We start from the raw sequence: 22,838 nt of genomic DNA, 5'->3' as shown, positions 1-22,838 counted from the left end.
AGTGATTGTTGTTGTTTAAATCCCTTACCTCCCAACCTTTCCCTACTCCATACTAACGACCAAAAAGTTTTCTACTCTACAAATTCATCTCCCCCATCTTTACCAAAAACCTCAACTGCCTTCATTCTCTCTTTCTGCCTAGCTACTGCCTCATCTTCTATTTTCTTCCTTTTCAGTAGCATAACCTCACTCTTGCTAACTAGTAACCTTCCTTCCTCTCCTTACCTTCTCAATCCACCAACTAGCCCCAAAAACACATAGAAAACTACTTGTCTTTTTTCAAATCCACCATCACTGCATCAAATAAGCGACCATCATGCCTTGAAAATCTGATGTGGTTTTTTGGACAATGAATGAGGAGGTTTAAGAGATTTGTTTTCATGTGAACATGGTTTGTTGTAGTAAGTTGATGAATTTGAACAGAGATTTGGTTTTAAAGAAATGAGGTGAAAGAACAAAAAACACAGAGAAGAAGAAAAGAAAATGATAAACTAAATTATTATTATTAGTTTAGAAGATTTTCATAATTTCAATAAATATAATGATCGATTGATAATTAATATTTGTATTAAATGTTCAAATAAATTTCCTAATTCAAGTAAAAAGAACAAATTATTATATTATTTTAGAAGATTTTCATAATTTACTTCATATAATTTTATGTAAAAATTTTGTTTTCCTTTCCTTTTTATTTTCTTAAAGAATTCTACTATTATAATATATATATTATGAGAATATCACAAAATTTTGAAAAAAAAAAAAAAAAGACCTACAAAAGTTTATTATCATGATCTTATTTCTTAATGTTGTGACAAGAACAACAAATTAATTTCCCCAAAACCTTTATTTAATCCAAAAAATATAATACGAACATATTAAAAACCCCGTGCGAAGTTAAGATTCTAATTTTGAAAGAACTCACTCTTTATAATTATGTAACATTATTTTTTTTAAATAAATTTACAAGAAAAATTCGAAGTACATATTAATCATATTGGATTACTAATCATAATTATTCGACATTAAATATATTTGAATATGTGACCAAATTTATTAATATTATTAGTTGATTGTACATGCAAATTTTGAATGCATTAGAATTGTGTTCATAGAGATGCAATTTTGTCGAAATCATATTTTTTAAAATAAAGTTATATCATAATTGTATTAAAAAATCGTATTTGTCTAATGCAATTTGGATAAATCACACATTTTCGAGTGAAATTTGACATTTTACATTGATAATTTTTTTATTTTTCTAACCTTTTTCAAAATTGGGAAAGTAATTTCGCTATACAATTCTATTGTTAGTTTTTTTTATATTTAGTATATTTTAAATATATAATTATATAATAAAAATATAAAATAATTTTTATATATAATTAATTAATATAATTCACCCATCTTGTGATATTATTTTAATCCAACGGTCAATAAAGAATGTGAAATACAAGTGTTAAGAACCACAGAGTCCATAGTGAAATTTCCCTCCTTTGCCTGCCACGCTGAGGACTTCAGAGAGAAGCCTCAAGACAACTTCGCCCTCTTCTTTAAGCTCGCCACAACACAACATCACCACCGTCGCTTCTGCTACCGCGTCATCTTGGTTGTGTTCTTCCTTTTCTCTCCTTGTAAATCTCGAAAGATTTTGTCTTTGATCGCCGGTAATGTTTGAGCTCTAATTACTTGGTTTTGATCTCAATTTTGATTCTTTTTGATAAGTTTTTGTGATTTTTGTCTTTGTGTAAGCTCAAAGGTAAGAAAATCTTGTGGGTAATATTGTCTTCATTTAGGTCTTCTGGTAAAACCCTAGTTCTGTTCACTTCAATTTGGTCTAACGGATGTGTATAGATGTGTTGATATGATTATTTATGTGTTTCTTCAACTGGGTTTATGTGGCTGTGTGTGTTGAGGCCCTCAAACATTGTACGTTGGAAATTGAGGTTCTGGTTATCTTGAAATTTCATAGCTGCTTGGAGAGTTGGTGATTTAAATTAGGTTCTGGTTTGAGATACAATTTCTGTTTGTCTTAAATTCTAGTTCGATTTTTGAAGAGTAGCTATATGCATATAGAAGTTTGATAGTAAAAGTAGGTAATCTTGGACTTTATAGACCTACAAGATCAATTTCTTTTGGCCTGAAAGTTTTGCTTCTACTCAAGCTATGGCCTTCCTTAAAGAAGAATGACTAGAAGTGAATGTCTGTCCATGGCTAAATTATTTTAATTATTTTGAAAGTGGACCCTTTTTACCATTTTGAACTTGCAAGTTCTATTCTTTTGTTTGTTGGAATCCAAAATGAAAATGTTTTTGGAGTACCATGTAGTGTAGCATACATGTTTTCTATTTTGGCATTAGTTTCTTGTTGCTTCTTGTTATTTTATTTTATGTTTTGTATTTTCAAATCTAAATAGAATATATTGTATAGAGGATTTCAAGTACAGGAAAATATTTCTTTTTGTTGTATTTTCTTTTATGTGTAATGAATAGTTTTGACAATGTTTCTTCTCTGGGTACCTGCACAGTCCGAAGCAAATGGAAAGTGGTGGTGCTGAAAAAATTCCTGGAATTATCAAGGCTGAAGCCTCTGAAACCACCATTGAAATCAAAATAAAAACTCTAGACTCACAAACCTATACTTTGAAAGTGGATAAACAGGTGATTAATATTGCTCTGTTATCATTATTCTTACTTAAGTTCTGGCCTTGTGTTACTTTAGCTATTCATTTAAAACAAGTTTAATTTTTCTTCATGAAATCATGATCTGAAGTTCCTGTCTGAGCTTTTATTGAGCAATACTCAATTTTTTTTATTATAGTCTTTTCTTGGTTGCACTATGAGCATATATCTATTGTTGTACTTTTAGCAATTTTCCAAATCTTTTCATGGTGGTTTTCAAAAGTCATTGTCTTTCTAGCTATGAAATTGAACATATATATGATCTACTCTCCTTATTGTTACAAGTTTTCTAGTAATATTATCTTCTTATGCATATTACCCCTTGCAGAGATGTTGGGTATGACTTTGCATCAGCATTTCTATGCTGTTAATTTCTTTTTCTCCCACAGGTACCTGTTCCTGCTTTGAAAGAACAGATTGCCTCTGTAACTGGTGTTTTATCTGAGCAACAACGTCTAATATGTCGTGGAAAAGTTCTGAAGGATGATCAGCTCCTCTCTGCTTATCGTATCCTTTTTTTTTCTAATCTCTTGAGTTTCAAGGCCTTAGTTATTATTGCTCTACATTTTCTATCCAAAAGAGAATTACCAATAACTTAAAGGTTCTCTTTCCATATCATTGCTAATCTTCTATTGGCATAAAAAAAATGATGAACTAAAAAGTTCATCATGCTCTTACAATATTTTGGTTACATGTGAACTTCTCATTAGGCAATCTGTGTAAGCAATATAATGCCCATTACTGTGGTACCATTTCCTGCTGTTTGTGGTGATTTGTTTACATGCTTTTCTTCTGGTTCATACAGCAATTATGTTCCAGGTATGAAAAGCATTGTTCAACCACATAATTATCAAAATTTTGGGGGTATCCCTCTACTACTTTTGCTTGGGTTGGACCCAAGACTTTTCTCTTTGAAGGTAGAGATTTAAAGATTGGCTACAAATGTTGGGGTTGATAACCTTTTAATCATGACTTCACTTGAATTTTCTACTAAGAGGCAATTTTTACCATCAGTGAAGAAATTTTAATTTTGTTATCTTTTAGTGATAGTAGTTATTTGGTCTATTGCTGAAATTGAGCCATATTGAATTGAGGATGTATGCTAGTTAAAAGATGATATCGACAGCCAATAAACTTTTGTATTCCTAGCTCTGGCCAAATTTATATTACATTACAGTCATGAGTATACTCAGTATCATTTTGTACCTGGCATTTACATTTAAGCTTCTTACTTAACTTGATTTAGATGTTGAGGATGGTCACACCTTGCATATGGTGGTCAGGCAACCAGCCCTCCCCTCATCTAATGGTGGCCATAACCATCCAGGTTTGTCCCCTTGCTGATTCTTTATGTTGATCATATATATTGTATGAGCTACTTGTTCTAAGTCTAATGAGATTATATGCAATAATGTCCAAGCCTCTGTCATAGATCTATTGTTGAGAGGTAGATCATTTTCTTCTTTCCTTGGAAGAGACTTTAATTATTAAAAGTGGTTTATATTTTCTAAAAGTTGGCAATGGGTGTTGTCTATAGCTCGCAGGTATATGAGTCAATCAAATAATATAGAAAGATGTTGGTCCTACAGGAATTGGTTGTTGAGTAGTAATTCGTTTTGTAATCTAAATTAGCTAGAGAATTAAAATGCTAAGTGAGTGAAGTTGAATTAAAATTAATTGAAATGTAAATTAACAAGGTAAAATTAACAAAAGGAGTAGACATCCAACAAATTAAAAGTAAAAGACCAATATAGAAAAGTCTGGAGTTTATGATTTCACCATTAATTACTCAAAAATCAGTAACAAATCTAATTAAACTCAATGACAAAATGAATTGGTGATGGTTAATTATCCTATTTTGTCTAATTCCTCTCTCAAGATTAACTAGATGTGTTAAGATTAAAAACTCATCTACTTCCGTGGTATGATGTTAATCAAAACTCATTAATTTCTATGACAATCAATTTATCCACAAAGAATTTATATTTATCTCTAAATAAAACCCTAGATTTAGCAAAGACATGAACTAATTGAATATATATTTCTCAATATTACACTTCAATCTACAAACAAGCATTATATTGGGCTCTAACACCAAGCAAAAAATTAAAAACGTAATTGCTAAATCAAACATTCATCACCATTGATCAATAATCAAAACTCATTACATAATCTTTGAGAATTTATAAATTTATCATAAACCCTAGCAAAGGAAATTAGTTATTCATTGTTATAAAGTTCAAACTACAAGATAAAGTTGAAGAGAGAGACATTTTAAATCAGCAAAAGAAAAAATTAAGAGAGATAAAAAAAAACTCTAAGGTCGTCAAATCTCAATTCTCTTGGGTCTTCTTTTTTTAATCTTGAATTTTCAGTCTTCTTCTTGTTTCTTGAAGCTGTCTCTATCTAAAAATCCCTTAGGCTGTTGTATTTTGGTAATAGGTAAGTGAGGAAGATGTAACTTTCTTTTTATATGTTATCATTTAACCCTGTTTTTTGTTTTTTTAAATATTATTTACACCTAGAAATTATGGGCACCAATTATGACTATAAGACTGCACATAATTGACCTTTGTCTCCTTATATAAAATCTTCGCATTTGCTTCTTTAAGCTTTCATTTTCACTCCGAAAGGGTTTGAATGTCTCCACAACATCTAAGAATATAATTCAAAGTGCAAAATAAGATCAAGCCATCAAAATTAAATAAAACTTATAGAATTTGACAAAATAAACCAAAATTCACTTTAAAGACATACTGTTATTACCCTAATTGTGTGTATTTTATACACAAATCAATGGGGGACATCGAATAGTTTCTTAAAAGTAGATGTTTTGATTGAGAGGAAATAGACCATTGTGGAATTGTCTTTTTTGTGTTGAAATATAGTGGTGAAATGGTTCTCATTTGTTGCTGTATGGTCTGGACTACATAGCTGTGATCCGTCTGAATTTCTGACTCATTGCTTAAGTTGTGGCCTAGGAAAGCAAAGGAGTGGAAATATGTGGAGAACAGTTACACTGTGTGAGGGGAAGGATTGTACTACCTTAGACATTGAGATTCCTATGTATACCTTACGTCTTATCTTTATGCTATCTATGTCAGTTAATATTTTCTTTGAACTGTTTTATGTTGTTCCTTCTTATTGAAATTTTGGGTCATATCAAAATTTTGAACTAGATCTATTTTTTGTGTGTTTTGGTTTCCTTTGGCATTGGGTTTTTGTTGTCTGCTTCCCTGTGTACTTCATTGTCACCCTGTACTACGGCTTTTACCTTTCAAATCGATTATCAATTGCATAAAAAGGTGTCTCTGCTGTCTATCATCCTCTTTAATGCAAGGTTCATCAACAACTTATGTGCTGCTTCAATTTTATCATGCTGATTGTATTTAAGTAAAGGGAAGGCATTTTTCATTAATTATTTCTCTCATAACTAGTAAGGATTTACCGCTAAATCGCATTGTTTGTTGCAATTGAACTCGCATCAGGTACAAGCCGAAGTCATGGAAATCAGGTAGCTCCTAGTGTTGTAATTGAGACTTTCAATGTTCCTGATCCAGGGGATGGAGTTCCTCCAGAAGTCAGTCAGGTGAGACGACAGTTTGATTGGATTGGAACATTTATTTTTTATATTCATGTTGGTTGTGTTCTATCTCATTGTGCCAATTTCTCAATGCTTCTCTTTTCTTCTGGACAGATTGTCTCAGCTGTTCTCGGTTCTTTTGGATTTTCAAATATTGGAGGTGTTAGTAATGGAATTGATGTCAGGGTTAGTCATAATTTCAACTACTAGAAACTTTTGACTTTTGAATACCTGTTAGAAAGATCGTGCTTCTGTTATTACTGGTCTTATTCTCCTAATTTATAGTTAATATTCTCAGTATCTATCACTCCGGTCTCTCTACCCACTGCACAAAACAAACCTGAAAAAAGAATTATCATAGTAATTATTTCTTGAAAAAATCTTCAAATGTTGATGGTTTCTTGGTAATCTTGTAAAATTTTGAGTCATAGTAATTATTGTCTTTTAGTCTGTTTTTGGTTCATATTAACTACTTTTTCATTCTCATCCTCATTTGGATGGGGTGTATTTAATAATAGGATCCTGCATTGCAAAGACTTGAAAGAACGCCAGTTGTTAGTGGTATGTCAGATTCAACTCAGCCGCAATTTGAACAAGCTGGCATGAGGATATCCAATAGACTTCCAAGTGCCTTCGGAATACCAACAGCAGTTTCTTTGGGGTCTTTGCAGCCTCATGTAAGCCTGAAATCCTTGGCTAACTTAATCAAAATTTTCATCTTTCAGTGTTTGCTTGAACTTTGGCATTCTATTTCAAATGGATTTTTTGGCATATATATTGGACTGATAATAAGTATTCTGCCACAACTTTTTTCCTTTGTAGGTGATTCCTGATTCATTGACCACCTTGTCCCAATATTTGAGTAATATAAGGCGCGAATTAGATGGAATTGGTCTGTTTTTTTTTTTAATATTACAGCAACCGAATTTATTATGCTCATCGGTTATTCCTATAATTCTTTATTGATATTGTTGAAACACATTGTATTGGGCAGGCAGGGGAGGGAGTAACAATTCTCAAGCAGCCACCACGGATATGACTGGAGAAAGAGATTCTAGTTCTTCATCACATTCAGGGACTGCACAAGAAGGTCTTCCAACACCTGCAACTTTGGCAGAAGTCATGCTGTCCACTAGACAGATGCTCGTTGAACAAGTTGGAGAGTGTCTACTTGTGTGTTCTTATCTGCCTCTTTAATTGTTTATTCTATTGTTCCATTATAAAGTCATATATTCATTGATGTTTTTTTTTCATAATTAAATTTATATATTTACTGGTCGTGAATATAATTTTTGTTTGAAGTGAGCAACTTTATTTTTATATTTATTTTGTGTGCACCAAGATTGTAGAAGAACTATAAGCTTTTAGAGCTACTGCTAAATTGTTAATTATATGCTAGATTTGAAGTAATTGTTATTTTCTTTTTATATACTGGAAGCAACTTGCTGGGCAACTGGAGAATCAGGCGAATGTGACTGATTCATCTGTACGGATGAGCACACAATCTACTGCATCAGGAACTGGATATCTACTTTATAATCTAGGTGCTTTTTTGCTTGAACTTGGTCGTACAACCATGACTGTGAGATTAGGTCTAACTCCGGTATGACCATCCTAGTTCCCAGAGTATGACATCTTAGTTTTACATTGGTTTCATACTTTTATGCTATGACACCTTTCTTTGCAGTCTGAAGCTGTGGTCAATGCTGGTCCTGCTGTATTCATATCTCCTTCTGGTCCTAACCCTCTTATGGTTCAAGTAATATTCTTATCATTCTATGAAACTCTTCTTTTTTGCTTCGAACTTTTGTTTTTCAATTTTTGCTGATAGTTGAATTTATATGTCCAGCCTCTTACTTTTCAACCGGGAACAAGCTTTGGTGCCATCCCCACGGGGTCTGTACAGTCTGGCACTGGTTTGGTTAATGGGCGTGGTTCTGGATTTCTTCCAAGGCGTATTGATATACAAATACGAAGAGGTATTCTGAGTTTTGTGCCTGGACTATTTACTGCTTTTTTGTTTACATAAATTTGCACCTCTTAAGTATAATTAGTGCCAGCAGCATGGGGTGTTGAACAACAGCTCCCAAAAATCTGGACAAATGAATATTATTTTTTTTGTGTGTTTGTGGAAATCAAAATATTTATTATAATCAACTAAGTTGATTATTCTTTTCCTTGATTATAATCATAGACTGCAACTATCATTGAATAGCAATTTGTCTCAGTTTCTTGACTGTCACCCTCATAGTTATATACACTTGATAAATGGAACTGAATTTCATTGTAACAATTCATTTGAGCATCAAGCACAGGTGTACTTTGAGTTTCATGTCCACAAGTGTCTGATACTCATATTTTCCAACATAATTTCTGCAAATGATATATTTTAAACTATCATTTTTGCTATTGTAAGGTTCATCAATGGCGACTTCTAACGCTAATCGAGAAGAACATGCTAATACTCAGCAGCCCTCAGGGCGAGGTAACTCAGCAACTGGTCTTGGTAATCCTGAAAATCCTGGCAATCAAACAACTTCAAGGATCTCGGAGGGTTCATCTTTCACTGGAGAGTCTGGAGTACGGGTAGTGCCAATTAGGACCATGGTAGCAGCAGTGCCTGCTCCCTTCAGTCGGCTACCTTCAGACTTATCGGGTAACCCTGTAGGGTTATACTATCCAGTTCTTGGAAGATTTCAACATGTAGCTTCTGGACATGTAACTGGTGAACGAGGATTTCAAGCAACTGATGGGCATACTGAGCGGCCATCTGCTCCTGAGTCTGTGGTGCAGTCACAAAACAGTGAGGATCCTGCAAGAAATGGTACTAAAACAATCATCAAGTCCAGCATTGTTATGTTGATAACTATTTCATGAGAAATTAAGGTTACGTTATCAATTTTTCTTTCTGGTAGTGTTTTGGAAGTTTTATTAGGTTTATTGTTGATTGTTAATAGTTTTCTATCTTGTTCTTATGTTTATTGTGTGTTTGTACTATTGCTGATGCTGTTGTTACCCTTTGCAATAATTATAGTTGCTGTTCATCTTAATCAGTAGAGTATTTTTCTCTGGTATCCTATGGTCTAGGCCTTCGTGACTTCATATTATCAACTATCAGCCAGTATTTCTGCATGTGAAGTACTTATTGTTAACAGTAGGAAAAGGGTATGAATTGATGAGATTGTGTCATAACACTTTGAAATAATTGCTCAAATAACTTTGTGAGAGAGCCTGTTGTAATTACCAAATAATTCTTATATATTGGATTAATCAAAGTGACTGTCAATTGAAGATTTTTGAACCCTCAGAAAATATAACTTTAGCAACCGGAATTGATCTATAAACTTTGTAAGGGAGGGGGCTTCTGAAGACAGAATTTATCACTCATCATTCCTTGCTTTTAGGATTGGTGAATTCAGGACTATATTTTGACTTTGTTCTACTCTCTGTATTAGTTTATCAATATCATTGTTTTTAAGAATTTTATGAATGGTTTTTTTCTTTTAGGATCATTACCAAATCTGAACTCAAGACAACAGGAACCGTCTAGTGGACGCAGTGTAAATATCAGCATTCTTTCTGCCAGTGGGACCCAAAACAGCCAAGAACCTGAGCGCCAAATCCCAGGTACTGTACTGCGATTCCTGAGGAATCTTTTTCCTGGTGGCGAAATCCATGTAGAAGATGCAAGTTTACAGGGGACAGCTTCGGGTTCTGTTCCCGAGCCAGCAACCATATCTGCCCCAGATCGTGCTGCTACAGCCAGTGGACCTTCAGAAGCGGAAGCAAGTGTCAGTGATGAAGGGATATTTTTATCTAACTTGCTTCACCAGATCATGCCCATCATATCTCAACAATCTAATGCAGCTCAAATGGTAGCGTCTTCTGAGGGAGCAGATACTTCTGAACATAGAATGGAGCAAGAATCTTCCACCCATGTAAGCATAGTTCACCAATCACACTAGTAATGGCATTTTTATGCCTCATGCTACTGCAAATTTAACTTCTGTTGTTTCCTTAGGGCTCATGCAAACCATTTAAGAAGTTGTTTCCTATTTTTCAAATCATCATCAAAGAAAAATCATGTTTGGTATTGTATCTCTAAAATAAGAAACACTGCTCAATCATCAAAGATCTGTGTTGTCAATGGCTATGACAATTTTTTCCCTTTCAAGAAACAGGATTTGAGAAACCCTGTTTTGTTTTCTGAAAGTTGTTTTATAATACATTTATCAGATACACACTGTAATTGTAAAGCATGAGCTTAGCGTAGAGTTGCAATTTTGGCAGTCAGGCTAATTATGATGCCAATACCTCACCCACCATTACAAACTAGATGTATGCAAAATAGAGGAAGGTGCTGAACTTTGATATTTTTGCAGGCTGAGAGTTCTAATGTTGGGACATCGCGTCGGCCAATTGATTCTGAACAGAGTGCACCAAACTCCAAAAGGCAAAAGGTTTGTTAATGTTGCTATATTGAATATCTCTCCAATCTTTTTCCTTGTCATCTTAATTTAGTTATCTTGATATTTAACATAAAATTTCCTAAGACATTATACGTCTATGAAAATAGAATGTGAACTTGATCATGTTGTTGATCCCATAGTAAGATACTATGTCCTATTACCAACCATGTTCTGCATCCATTTGTTCCATAGCTTATTTACAGTAAACTTTTATATATGATATATTTCATGATATTATGTTATACAATGTGCCCAGTAAAGTTATTACAGCATATCATACAATTCCATAAGCCTTCGGTGCCAATCGGTGTTCTCTTGAAATACATTTTACTGCATGTCTTTTTTAGTGCCAGGTTGCATGGGGTGGAAGGTTCTGCTATGTTATGATATATACAGACAATAGTTTTTTTACCTTAACAATTTAACTGATTAATTATCAGAATTGTATAATAATACAATGACTTTATTGATGCAGAGAGAGTGAGTAATGATACAACAGAGGAATTATAAGCAACAGCACCCTTGTTTGTGGAAGTAGTGATTGAGATTTTGAGCGGCTATGAATAATGCATTTCTTCTACCCAGAATGGCGGCATGCCTCGTTTGATCGAAATTGGTTTTATTTTTCTTTCTTCTCTTTCATACGAGCGGAATATTGTGAGATTTCATAAAGTGATAGGTTTTCCGATGGTGCAAAACAGTAGTCGTTCGATGTTATAGGCATTCATGCTGTCCAACTTGATTTATCCTTCTGCAGCTCTTTAGTATCCTGTTTGTTGTCTTTATGGAAATTAAAGCAAAATCTATTTATGTTTGATATTCCATCAAGAGAAATTGTTAGTGAAGTTCAATTTTGTCTGAGTTTTACGTATGAAATTGTTTTTTCAAACTCATTTGACATAATAAATAGACTAAAATTGTTTTCTCAAACAAACTAGGATTGGATTCAATTTGGGTCAAGCTTGAATAAAACCCACCTTAAGATCAATTCGAATATAACATACTCATCTAAAATAGTTAATTTGAGATCTCCCAAATTTCCATTTCTTTTACATTTGTGTTTTGATTGTATTCATCTGTATTCTTTTTAAGACGGGGATGGCATTTTTGAAGTAAGAAATTTATGTAATATTGAAAGTGTTTGTTGCTAGTAGGGTTGAAATTGAATCGAGCCAGTATGGTGTTTGACTAAATTTTTGATGAATTTGTGTTTGAACTAAATTTTGGATGAATTTGAGTTTGAGTTTCAATCTTATGGAATCTTTCTCCAGCTGTACAGATGATACTGTTTATTGGTAACGTTACCAATTTCACCTGCAATATCTCCAAAGAAAAAGCAAATCTGGAATCTTAGAGCCAATTGGGCTAACCAAATTACCCAAGAAAGGGAGGAAAGTCTAATAGTACAATAGATAAGCAAGCAAGTTGCTTGACATTGCAAGGCAATAATGGAAGACTTTGAATGTATTGGATGGTATGAAGCCACGTCACACTCCAATACTTGGTCTCTCCATATTGCACGTTTCAACATTCCTTTGCATTGACCCTTTCTTTTGGCTCCATCATCCAAAGTGCCAGCAACATCAATACTACTAGGTTTGAATCTTTGACCAACTAAAAAGTACTAGACACTATTCGCTATCTTTTATCTTACTTCCAAAATGGAATATGGGGTTTTTCCTTTTTTTTTTTTTATTTCATTAAAATTATAAACATTTAATTTTAAATATTTAATTAAATATTCAGATAATATATCATGATATAATTAGGTATTTTAAATTAAAGATAAAATAACATCTAATTACATAATAACATATTATCTGAGTACTTAATTGAGTGTTTAAAATTGAGTATACAAAACATTACTTTTTCTATTTATTTGGATTTATGATAATTTGAAATCAAATTATGGAACTTAATTAAGTTAGAACAATTTGACAAATCATTGAAGAAGTGTCTACTCTAGGTAGAACAATTGGTTAAAACGTGGAATTTCAAATGTGGGGCTAGAGTATTCATATTCGATTTTACATTCTTGTAAATGAATTTAAGTATACATATTAATGGCCTCTTATTAGGGGTGGGCTTGAATTGAACAAACTCGATTGAAATTAATATTCAACTTGATCTTAGCCTAATTCAAACTTAAGTTTTAGTTTGATAACTCAGTTCAAATCCTTCTCCAAGGATATTATGTCATCAGGAATGATTATATTCTTTATTTCACTAATAACATTTTTTATCTTGTTAATAACATTATTTATCTTTTCGATAATACTATTTATCTTGCTAATACCCTTTCGACGATATCTCAAACCAACTAAAATTTAATTTGAATTTATTATAACAAATTTGAGTTGAATTTAAGCTAACTCATGTTGAAGCTCAATTCACCCTAAATCTGATCCTCTTTTCAATAAATCTATATTAAAGTAGAGGATGTTGACAATGAGTTGTTAAGACTAATCTCCCTAATGTTCACTAGCTTATTGGTCGGACTCCACCAAACGAATTTTACTAGAACAAGAAAGGTAGAAAAAGTGATTCTTTGCTTTTACCATCACAAAGGAAGGATGGTTGGTGAAGAAAAGAAGCACTTTTGTAAGATGCAAACTTTGAGGCCACACAAGAATAGGCAAAGAGATTTGACAAAGACAAGAATAGTGGATGGTGAGATAAGACCATAAGTCATCACTTACATAAACAGAAGTGATGATAAAAAAAAAGTCCTTGTCTTACATCATCACCCCCCAATAAAACCATTTCCCTCTGTTCACACCCAACCTGGCCAAGCGCCTCCAATTTCTCTTTCAAATCTTTTGATTCAATTATTATTACTTGGCCAAATTACTGTTTTTCCCCAAAGTTTGATAAAATATTTTTCATCCTTTGAATTTTAGAAAACTTAATTCTCATATGTCAACAACTTCTTCTAGAAATTATTTTTAATCTTTTTATTTAAATTATAAAACTGTTATTAACTCTTAATATAAATATCAACTTATTGATATTTAATTACATGTTTCAAAATTATCACTTAAACTCTTTAAAAATAAAAAATAAAAACCCTAACCAATTTTATTTTATAATGTTGTATTTTGTTTAATTATTTAGAGGTGTAAATGTTACTTTTAAAACTATCAAGGAGCATATAAACATTTTAAAATTTTCAAAAAATCCCAAATTTTTTCAGTTTTTAAAACCCTTAAATTTTTTCATCAATACACCCATAACTTTTTCATAAAAGTACAAACATAATTTTGAGTAAAAGATATAAAATAAAAAAATCTATATAAAATAACATTTTTACTCGTCCAATTAATAAAATTTACTAACGAAAATAGATATAATTTTTTGAAACTTAAACTGAAAAAATTTTCTTTTCAGCAAACCTTGGTGAGCAATAGGGTTTTGGCTTTTGTCCCTTTCAAAATCCTGCATGATCCCCACTTGAACTTGATTGATTGAATTGCAGATGCCCCATTCTTGGAATATTGAATGGAATAAACCTTATTGGTGTTCTTTGTTTTATATTATTAATTCAATAATTGTAAACATCATACCAACATTAAGAAAATACCCACTTATTATATAAAATTTATTTAATTGTATTAATTATTATTAAAAAGACTTCAATTTTGTTTTTTTCCTTCTTCTTCTTGCTTCCCATCCCAATGTAATTATGATTTTATATTGGGGTAATCAAACTATAAAATAGGACAACCATTACTTCCCAACCATTTTTGGTCCCAATGGTCCTTTCCCATATCCTTAGATTTTAAAAAAGATATTATTTTTAGTAAAATTTGTTAATTTTTAAGATAAATATACTACAAAGATTAAAATATTTTTTATTATTTTCAATGTTCACCAGAGTTAAATAAAACTTTATCCCTAAATTACCAAATATATTTTACCTCTAGTTTATATTTATTTTAGGATTAGTAATTATACAAAATAAATTTAAAATATTAAAAAAGTCGTTGATGGTAAATGTCCTCAGTGACGTTTAACATCACGTTTTCAACTGAATCACACCATTCATATAAAATTGTGGTTGAATTGCATCATTTTAATGTGATTCCAATTAAATCGTATTTTTTTTATGAGATTCTAATTTTAACCAATGACATTCATTATCGAAGATAGTTTTAATTTTAAAATTAGTTTTTAGGATTTTATTTTTTTTAATCAAAATACGATTATAAGTGATAAATACTTAAGTTAGTAAATTAAGATCAAATTATTTGTAATTTAATAATGTAAGTGATATTAATCTTTTAATATTTGTATATTTTACGATCGGGTGAAAAATCATAACCATTAAAACTAATGAACGAAATTTTCTGAAAGGTGGGAAAGTGTCATTTTTTAAATTTGAAGGTAGGAAAGTGTCATCGAGACCAAAGAAGACAGGAGTGTGTAAAATTCTATGGCAATTTTCCCTTTGTTCAAACATGCCATGACATTTATTTGTAGGTTGAAATTTCATGTCATGCACAATTATAATATTAACATTTTCTTTGTCAACCACTGACTAACCATCAATAAATTCCATATGATAAGATATAATTGGAAAATAGAAAATTAAAAAAAGGTTCCCAAAAAGTGTAAGAGGAAGACCCAAAATATTAAAAAAGAATTCGATAAAAACAGGGATAACAATATCTCGATGTCTCAAACTATCACAATTATTTTATAAAACATCGTATTGTTTTTAAGGAATTGAATTTTCAAATTTTCTTAAAAGAACCAAAATTTTAAAATTTTTCGTTAAAATGACTAAATTTTTACTATTTTTATTGAAAATACCATACCAATCATTTTGTCTTTAAAACAAAACAAAAAAAATCTTAATTGTGCTTATTTATAACTTTTAATAAGAAATATTGAATGTCTGATTTATTTTATAAAAAAATTTAAAATTTCAATTTATTCAATAGAAACATCTAAGAGTTATTCGTTTGATTTATAGTTTTCAGTATCTTACGGATATATGTCAGACGATGTAAATGAAAAATAAAATATATTTTAAGATATATCAAAATTGGTATTAATAATTTTTTTAATGATAATATGATAAATATGTATTTGAGAAAGTTTAAAATATTAAAAAGAATTTATGATATTTTTTATAGTTTATCTAAAAAAAATTAATTTTTTAATATAAGATAGGATTTAAATAAAAAAATTTCAATATTTTCATGTGGGCATATTAAAAAAGAAAGTGGTATTTCATTTTGAGCCACGTTTTTCAATGGAAAAATCTGGACTTTAATGGATATTATTATTAAAATCCTGCCTTTCAATCTCAACTACTCGTCGGTTTATCTCAGGAATCTTCTCTTCAATTCACAACTCCACCATCAATTTTTTTTTTAAGCTTTCTCTATCTCTTTCTATTCCAACTTGTGTCGCTTTGGATACCTGCAACTTGCCCTTCCTCCTTTCATACGAAAACCAATTTGCTACTTTACAACATCATCAACAAGCAACTGCTACCTCATTATCATCATGTGTCTTCAGGATGCAGACCAAGTTGAGGAAGAATTGGACAACAGTAACAGTACCAGTAACAGTAACAATACCCCCATCACCAGCAGCAATAAGACCACTTCTTGGCCTTTACATTGGGGGCTGTTAGATACCCAGATGGAAAATTTGGAGAACAACTCTTCTGTTAATTCATCTCCTGTAAGTCTTCTTTATTTCATCTGAATTTCATTTTTTTTCTTTGTTTTCTCTTTTTGATGAGCTAATTTGCCTAAAGACTGGATTTTTTTCCTTTCTTGATGGTGTGAATCTATGATCTTTGATGTTGTTTGATTAGCAGTAGCTTTTTATCTGCTTCATTCTGTACTTCATCTGCAACTTTTCTTAATTTCAGCATGCCCTTTGGGAATGTATCTAAAAGGTTTTCAGCAATTAAAAGAGTGACTGATAGAACTGAATTATAACATGATATGGTTCGAATTTTCTCACAAAGGATCAGTGCCTTAATAAAACTGCTCAGGATCTATGGGCTGTTTCCAGAATCCTTTTCTTGCCTCAGCTTCCATATCTGATTTTTATGTGTAGCTTGGAAGCAGGAATTGAATTTTTATTTGACATGGATTATGGTTGCTTAGCATTTCTGAATCAAATGCCCTTCAGATGCAGTTGCTCCATGATAACATCAATATGTTCTTTGAGATATAGTATCAAAGGAGAAGACTTAGTAATTCATAATCATAAGCGTTAACTTCAAGAAATTCTAATGCAACATGTTAGAAATTGTGGTTTCTAACTAAAAGTAAGCCTGACGGTGAGGATGACTAAAATCTAGCTGTTAACATAGGTAGAATCTGAAATTGTCATTTAGTTTTGTCCTCCGTTCAGGTTTAAATTCCAACATCTTAGAAATTGTGGGTAACCACTAAAATATATTAGTACTTCAGTCGAGGTATTCTTTTGCTTAGTTAACAATTGGTAACCTTCCTCAATCTTCATCACTTTCTGAAGTTGTGCTAAATTCTTCGAATTTTGTTATTGTTCTGATTCTTGTGTTTTATATTTTGTGGTTCATTCAGCTGGAAAGCATCTGTGAGGATACAGTTACAATGGAAAGAAAACAGAACCAGTTTACAAACTTTGTCCCTATGTTGCGGTCAGGAGAGTCGTCTCACATTGGTCATCGTCTTGATATGGAGGACACTCACATATGCATAAGTAACTTGGCTGAGAAGTTTGGTTTTAAATTGCTCAGTGGAGAAAAAGCTGTTTCATTCTATGGGGTAAATTCTTATCCAATTATGCTGCTTGTTTGCTGTACTGGCTGATAATAATTCCTTTGTGTCAGTACTTCACAACAATTTGTCTTCGTTGTTAGTTTCTATTATATCTAGAGGAGGATAAGTAAAGCAGAATGGTTGTAAATTAGTTTTTTATTCGGCACTAATTTGGTTAATAACTCCAACACTAACCAGATTTCTATACAGAAAGGATCACTAACTTTGAAGCTACAAGTATTATAAGGTAAAAGAGAAGGAAAATAATGCTCTAGATCTCTAATTCCATGATTTGCAGAATCTTAGTTCCCTTTTTTCTTATTTAAAAGATTTTTGTTCTGATGCTAGGGGATAAGCTCTAAAGTTGGTTTTTGCATTCAGAAACAAATTCTCTTGAAAAAGCATTGAATTTTGTACTAAAAGGAGGAAAAGCCAATCTATATATATGGATATTTATTCTGCCAAAGATAGATTCTCCTTAATCAAATTGCTTTGGGAAACAGGTATTTGATGGACATGGAGGAAAGCGTGCAGCAAATTTTGTCCGTGACCATTTGCCAAAAGTCATTGCAGCAAATTTCGTCCGTGACCATTTGCCAAAAGTCATTGTTGAAGATGCCAATTTCCCTCTAGAACTTGAGAAAGTGGTCACAAGGTCATTCATAGAGACTGATGCTGCATTTTTGAAGTCCTGCTCTCTTGAGTCTTCTGGCACCACTGCACTTGCTGCTATGATATTTGGCAGGTAAGCATCTTCTCCCAAGTTTCCTTCTAAAGTTTCAAACGCTCAAATCTTCTTTTGGGGTGTCAGAGAAAACTTTGTTCTGTTTGGAACGGACAACTAAAATGTACGTGGCACTATGCAACTTGGTGTAGACACATTGGTTAAATGGATTTTGAAAACTGAATCTATTTAAAGACCCAGTATACTGTCTTTCAGGCTCTATGACCATTCTGATATTAATGCAGACATATTCAATTCATGTTTTCTAGTCACATTCATAGTAAATAATTAGTGTGAATAAAATATGATTGTCCTCTGGCAGGTCTTTGCTTGTGGCAAATGCAGGAGACTGCCGGGCAGTTCTGTCTCAACGTGGAACAGCTGTAGAACTGTCTAGAGATCACAGACCTTGCTGCCAAAAAGAAAGGATGCGTATTGAGTCCTTGGATGGATACATTGCTTATGGTTACTTGAATGGTGAGCTAGGCGTGACACGTGCCTTAGGTGATTGGCACCTTGATGGAATGAAGAAAATTGGTGGAAGGGGTGGACCATTAAGCGCGGAACCAGAACTAAAATTAGTAACACTGACCAAGGAAGATGAATTTCTTATCATTGCTAGTGATGGAATATGGGATGTGTTTTCTAGTCAAAATGCAGTAGATTTTTCCAGGAGAAGGCTCCTAGAGCATAATGACTTGAATTTATGCTGCAAGGAAATAGTAGTGGAAGCAATGAAACGAGAATCAACAGACAATCTTACCGTGGTCATGGTGAGTTTTCACTTGGAGCGACCTCCTAATGTGGTTGTACAGAAGGCAAAAGTTCATAGAAGCATTTCAGCTGAGGGGCTTCAAAAAATATCAGATGCCTTTTAGAAGGATAGAAGTTTAGAGCTTGCAATTTGGCTATTTGGTAAGGGTAGCCAAAGGAGAGAGGACTAGTGAATAATAGACTAATATTATACGTACAAACAATAAACATAAACTTGTACACAAATGACGGCATATCATTAAGTGATTGGAGATTTTGAATTAAAAATAAAACAATACTTAATTACATAGTGACTTGTCATCGTTTGTATATAAATTTATGCAAATTATTTGTGCATGTAGTTTTATTGTTCATAATAATATACCAAGCTGTTCCCTTCCTTGAGAGTTTGTTTGTTAAGTATAAATTCATTGGGGAAGTAGAAATAATCTTCTTTCTTTCAAATCTTATAAACAGAAGGAAGTAGAAAGAGCTTTAGACAAAAGCCAAAATTGTGAATTATAAGAATGATAAGCATATTGTAGTATCACTATTTCCATGTATAGAAATTAATTTGTACATTTATATTTTAAGCTCTTTGATTGTTCTAACATAAAAGAAAAGCAAGTTTCAGAGTTGAGCATTTGAGTTGCTCTGCCATTGCCACATCCGTGTCATTGCAACTTCTGGCAAAGGAATCATATAATATGTTATTACTTTTAATTTTCCTAGAGTTTGTGTAAAATAATAGTCTATCCACTCTAGGGCGGCAAACGAGCCATTTGAGCCACTGGAGTTCGACTCTCAGGAAGAGCTCAAGTTTGATGTTTGTTAGTTTGATGGGCTTGTTTACTCATGATTTGATTTAAGTAAAATGTTAATAAATCTCTAAAAGTTTCAAATCTTGTTTTTACAGTTTTAAATTTTTTTTTTTAATTTTAAATATAAAAAGATAATTGATAAATATATAAATTATGAAGTTTAAATGTAAAAAATAAGGGTTAATTGTTTCCGTCCTGAGTTCAATCCAAGTTCTTACCATCTCGACAAGTTTAAGCTCCATATGTACATATGTATGTATGTATGTATTTGATTCAAATTCGAGTAAAACACTATTTGCACCTCTAATCCACTAGAGTAAAAAAAATAACGGTATCAAATATGAATAATGTTATGTGTATACAATTTTTTAGACACATCAGGTACATAAATTATGTATATTCATATAATTAAGTGTTCAATTCAAAATTACTCAATCACATAACACATCATTTGTTTACCCAATTATGTACTCAAAAATATATAATTCCTGTAAATTTTATCTTTAATTTAAAATCATTCAATCACATAACACATCATTTATTTACCCAAATATAATTCCTGTAAATTCATAAACATATAGAATATTGTATAAAGAATGTGATACAAAGACTAGACATACATGTATAATGGCCTCGCCACATCCATTTTCTAAGGTGGTACAAAAAATATACAAAAGGAAAAGAAAACTTCAAGCTTTGTCCATCAATGAGTAGTTATGCCGTTCCAAAGCCATTTCCCCTCACCTAGCTTTCCTCTAATCTCTGTCTTAGCAACGCGAATCAAGAACACCATAGCAAAGAAAATAGCAATTATAAGCATTAAGAAGACACTATTCCAACCCCGGGTTGAAATATACCCAGCCAAAAGAGGGCCAAGAGCTGCCCCAACAGAACCAGTACCATCTATAATGGCAGTCACAGTAGCTAATGCACGGGAGTTGCCCTTAATTAAATCCTGTGTACCAAGATCAGCAGCAACAGCTGTTGTAATCAGAGAATAAGGGCCATTCACTAGCAACCCAGAAATGAACATTAATGCAATGTTGCTGATCATAGATAAACCTCCATAAGCCCGGTATAGTATTAGGGCTGGAATTGATAGTATCAAGAATGCAACTGAAGTAACTGCACGAGCTTCAATCATATCAGAAATGAATCCTGCCAAAATCCCACCAAAAACTCCTCCAACATCAAATACAGTAGAAAGTATCCCGGCAGTTTTGTGTGACAAATGTACACCAGCAACAGCTGTCATTCCATCACAAGTTCATTAATGAAATGTTCTTTGGTATACCAAAGAATTTTATGCAACAAATAGATCAACTATTATGGAGCGTTCAAAAGAAAGCCTAAGCATTGCTACAACCATTTTCACTCAGGAGAGACCTTTTCAACAAATTCCAAAGAAATAAAGGTGCTCCAGTATTTAAAGAATTTTAATCTAACATATGCTTCATCTATGATGAACAACTAATAAGAGCTTCAGTATTACTGCAGCTAAAGGTTTACAAGATCTTAAATGTGAGATCTGTACTCTCATTTGTGTCTATGTGAGTAATTTTCTACTAGGTCATCACAAGAGATAAGGTATTTTTACACTACTTCAGAAAAGTACGATGATGCAATTCACTCGAGCTATCATCATGCAACAATCAAATTCAATCTCACAAGTTTAAATGCACATTTCTGTAGAAAACAATTACCTGTGTGCCTTATGTAGAATGGCAACCAATACAAGAAAGTGTAAGCCACAAGCTTCGAAAAGAAAAGACAGAACGCGAATGGTGCCACACCTGGCAACCTCCATGCCTCCAAGAACCCAATTGCTTGCAAAGAAACGGAACCCTCCGCTCCAAGAAGTCCCACTTCCTCATTCTCCAATTTTTCCTCATTCTCCACATGCATCTCAAACTCCTCTCCTGTAGTCTCAAACCCCAAATCTTCAGGCCTCACAACAAGAAACAAAAACACAAGTATCCCAACAAAAATGATCAAAATTCCAGGCATCACAAATGACCAACCCCAACCGAACTCCAAAGCTCCAGATGCTAAGACAGAGCCAATAATGTTACCAATAGATGTATGAGAATTCCAGACTCCCATGATCAATCCTCTCTTCTCTTTCCCAAACCAATTCCCCACTACTGCCACCACACAAGGCCACCCAATTGACTGAAACAATCCACACAATATTTGCACAACCACAAAATAAATGAACAAGTGAACACTAAACCAATAACCTAAACCAAAAAGAATAGTAAACAAACCACTTCCCATCATTCCAAAAACAAGAAACAATCTCAAATCGATCCTATCACCAATATGTCCAGCAAAATACATGCCAAAAGAATAAGAAGTAAGAAATGCTAAGTCAAGCTCACCAAGCCTATGAGTACCACGAGGGCCATTAAAAGGGGCCCATCCAGAGTCAGAATCGGATTGCATAGTGGGGCCAATAACGCTCTTGACAATGCTAGGGGGTTTACGGGATGCATGAAATGAAGCATAAGCCAAAAACGTGATGACAAGAGCTGTAATTTGGTGAAAGAAAAGGGTTTTGTTTTGGGGTTTTAAAGAAGGGAAAAGACTGAAACCCGGTGATAGTTTCACTGGTTCTTGGGGCTGAACCATCTTCGATCTAACGTTCAGTTGGCGAAGATGGTGAGTTTTAAGACAAGAAAGAATGTGTAATCTGAAACAAAATTTGATTTTGATGTGGGTTTGGTCATGTCAGAATCTAAAACAGAGGTGGGTGGTGGATTTAGCTTTATAATTAGATCAATTGTGGAAATTGAATTGTTGAATGAGACTCATGTATCTGTGTCAACGGAGGAAGGTTCAACTATTTTATTTTCTGGGATATTAAAAAAATTATTTACAATTTTCCACGCAGGGTTTGGCGTAAATTATATTTTTCTGTCTTAAACATATATAAAAGAAAATTAATAATTTTATTATTCAAAATTTTGAAAAAAATTTAAAAAAATTTATTTTCCAATCTTATCTTAAGATTATATATATATAAATTGACCTTTTAAAAATT

General features: G+C 32.6%; 3 protein-coding genes across 5 annotated transcripts; 2 read left to right on the top strand and 1 right to left on the bottom strand.

Annotated features, from left to right (window-relative positions):
* The first annotated feature begins 1,467 nt into the window (after positions 1–1,467).
* LOC123194761 (ubiquitin-like domain-containing protein CIP73) lies at positions 1,468–11,590 on the top strand. Its single transcript, XM_044608151.1, has 16 exons — positions 1,468–1,664; positions 2,525–2,657; positions 3,068–3,185; positions 3,925–4,005; positions 6,167–6,267; positions 6,376–6,447; positions 6,780–6,938; positions 7,084–7,153; positions 7,256–7,434; positions 7,700–7,864; positions 7,949–8,020; positions 8,111–8,240; positions 8,678–9,085; positions 9,769–10,199; positions 10,644–10,721; positions 11,206–11,590. The coding sequence occupies exons 2-16, from the start codon at positions 2,535–2,537 to the stop codon at positions 11,212–11,214; spliced, it is 2,196 nt and encodes a 731-aa protein (XP_044464086.1). The 5' UTR covers positions 1,468–1,664; positions 2,525–2,534; the 3' UTR covers positions 11,215–11,590.
* A 4,445-nt stretch (positions 11,591–16,035) lies between these two features.
* Positions 16,036–19,381, top strand: LOC123194244 (probable protein phosphatase 2C 27). 2 transcript variants are annotated; one of them, XM_044607396.1, is made up of 5 exons: positions 16,036–16,424; positions 17,300–17,503; positions 18,001–18,039; positions 18,079–18,242; positions 18,544–19,381. In XM_044607396.1, the coding sequence occupies exons 1-5, from the start codon at positions 16,245–16,247 to the stop codon at positions 19,097–19,099; spliced, it is 1,143 nt and encodes a 380-aa protein (XP_044463331.1). In that variant the 5' UTR covers positions 16,036–16,244; the 3' UTR covers positions 19,100–19,381. The 2 variants fall into 2 exon arrangements, with proteins under 2 accessions (XP_044463331.1, XP_044463330.1); XM_044607395.1 differs by having other exon boundaries at positions 18,001–18,242.
* A 931-nt stretch (positions 19,382–20,312) lies between these two features.
* LOC123193833 (putative glycerol-3-phosphate transporter 5) lies at positions 20,313–22,656 on the bottom strand. 2 transcript variants are annotated; one of them, XM_044606895.1, is made up of 3 exons: positions 22,177–22,655; positions 21,499–21,714; positions 20,313–21,043 (listed from the first exon to the last, which is right to left on the bottom strand). In XM_044606895.1, the coding sequence occupies exons 1-3, from the start codon at positions 22,424–22,426 to the stop codon at positions 20,499–20,501; spliced, it is 1,011 nt and encodes a 336-aa protein (XP_044462830.1). In that variant the 5' UTR covers positions 22,427–22,655; the 3' UTR covers positions 20,313–20,498. The 2 variants fall into 2 exon arrangements, with proteins under 2 accessions (XP_044462830.1, XP_044462829.1); XM_044606894.1 differs by having other exon boundaries at positions 21,499–22,656.
* Positions 22,657–22,838: the final 182 nt, after the last annotated feature.

The sequence above is a fragment of the Mangifera indica genome, chromosome 13 (genome assembly GCF_011075055.1).
Source record: "Mangifera indica cultivar Alphonso chromosome 13, CATAS_Mindica_2.1, whole genome shotgun sequence".
Taxonomy (NCBI): Eukaryota; Viridiplantae; Streptophyta; class Magnoliopsida; order Sapindales; family Anacardiaceae; genus Mangifera; species Mangifera indica.
This window is presented reverse-complemented; position numbering and strand designations above follow the sequence as displayed.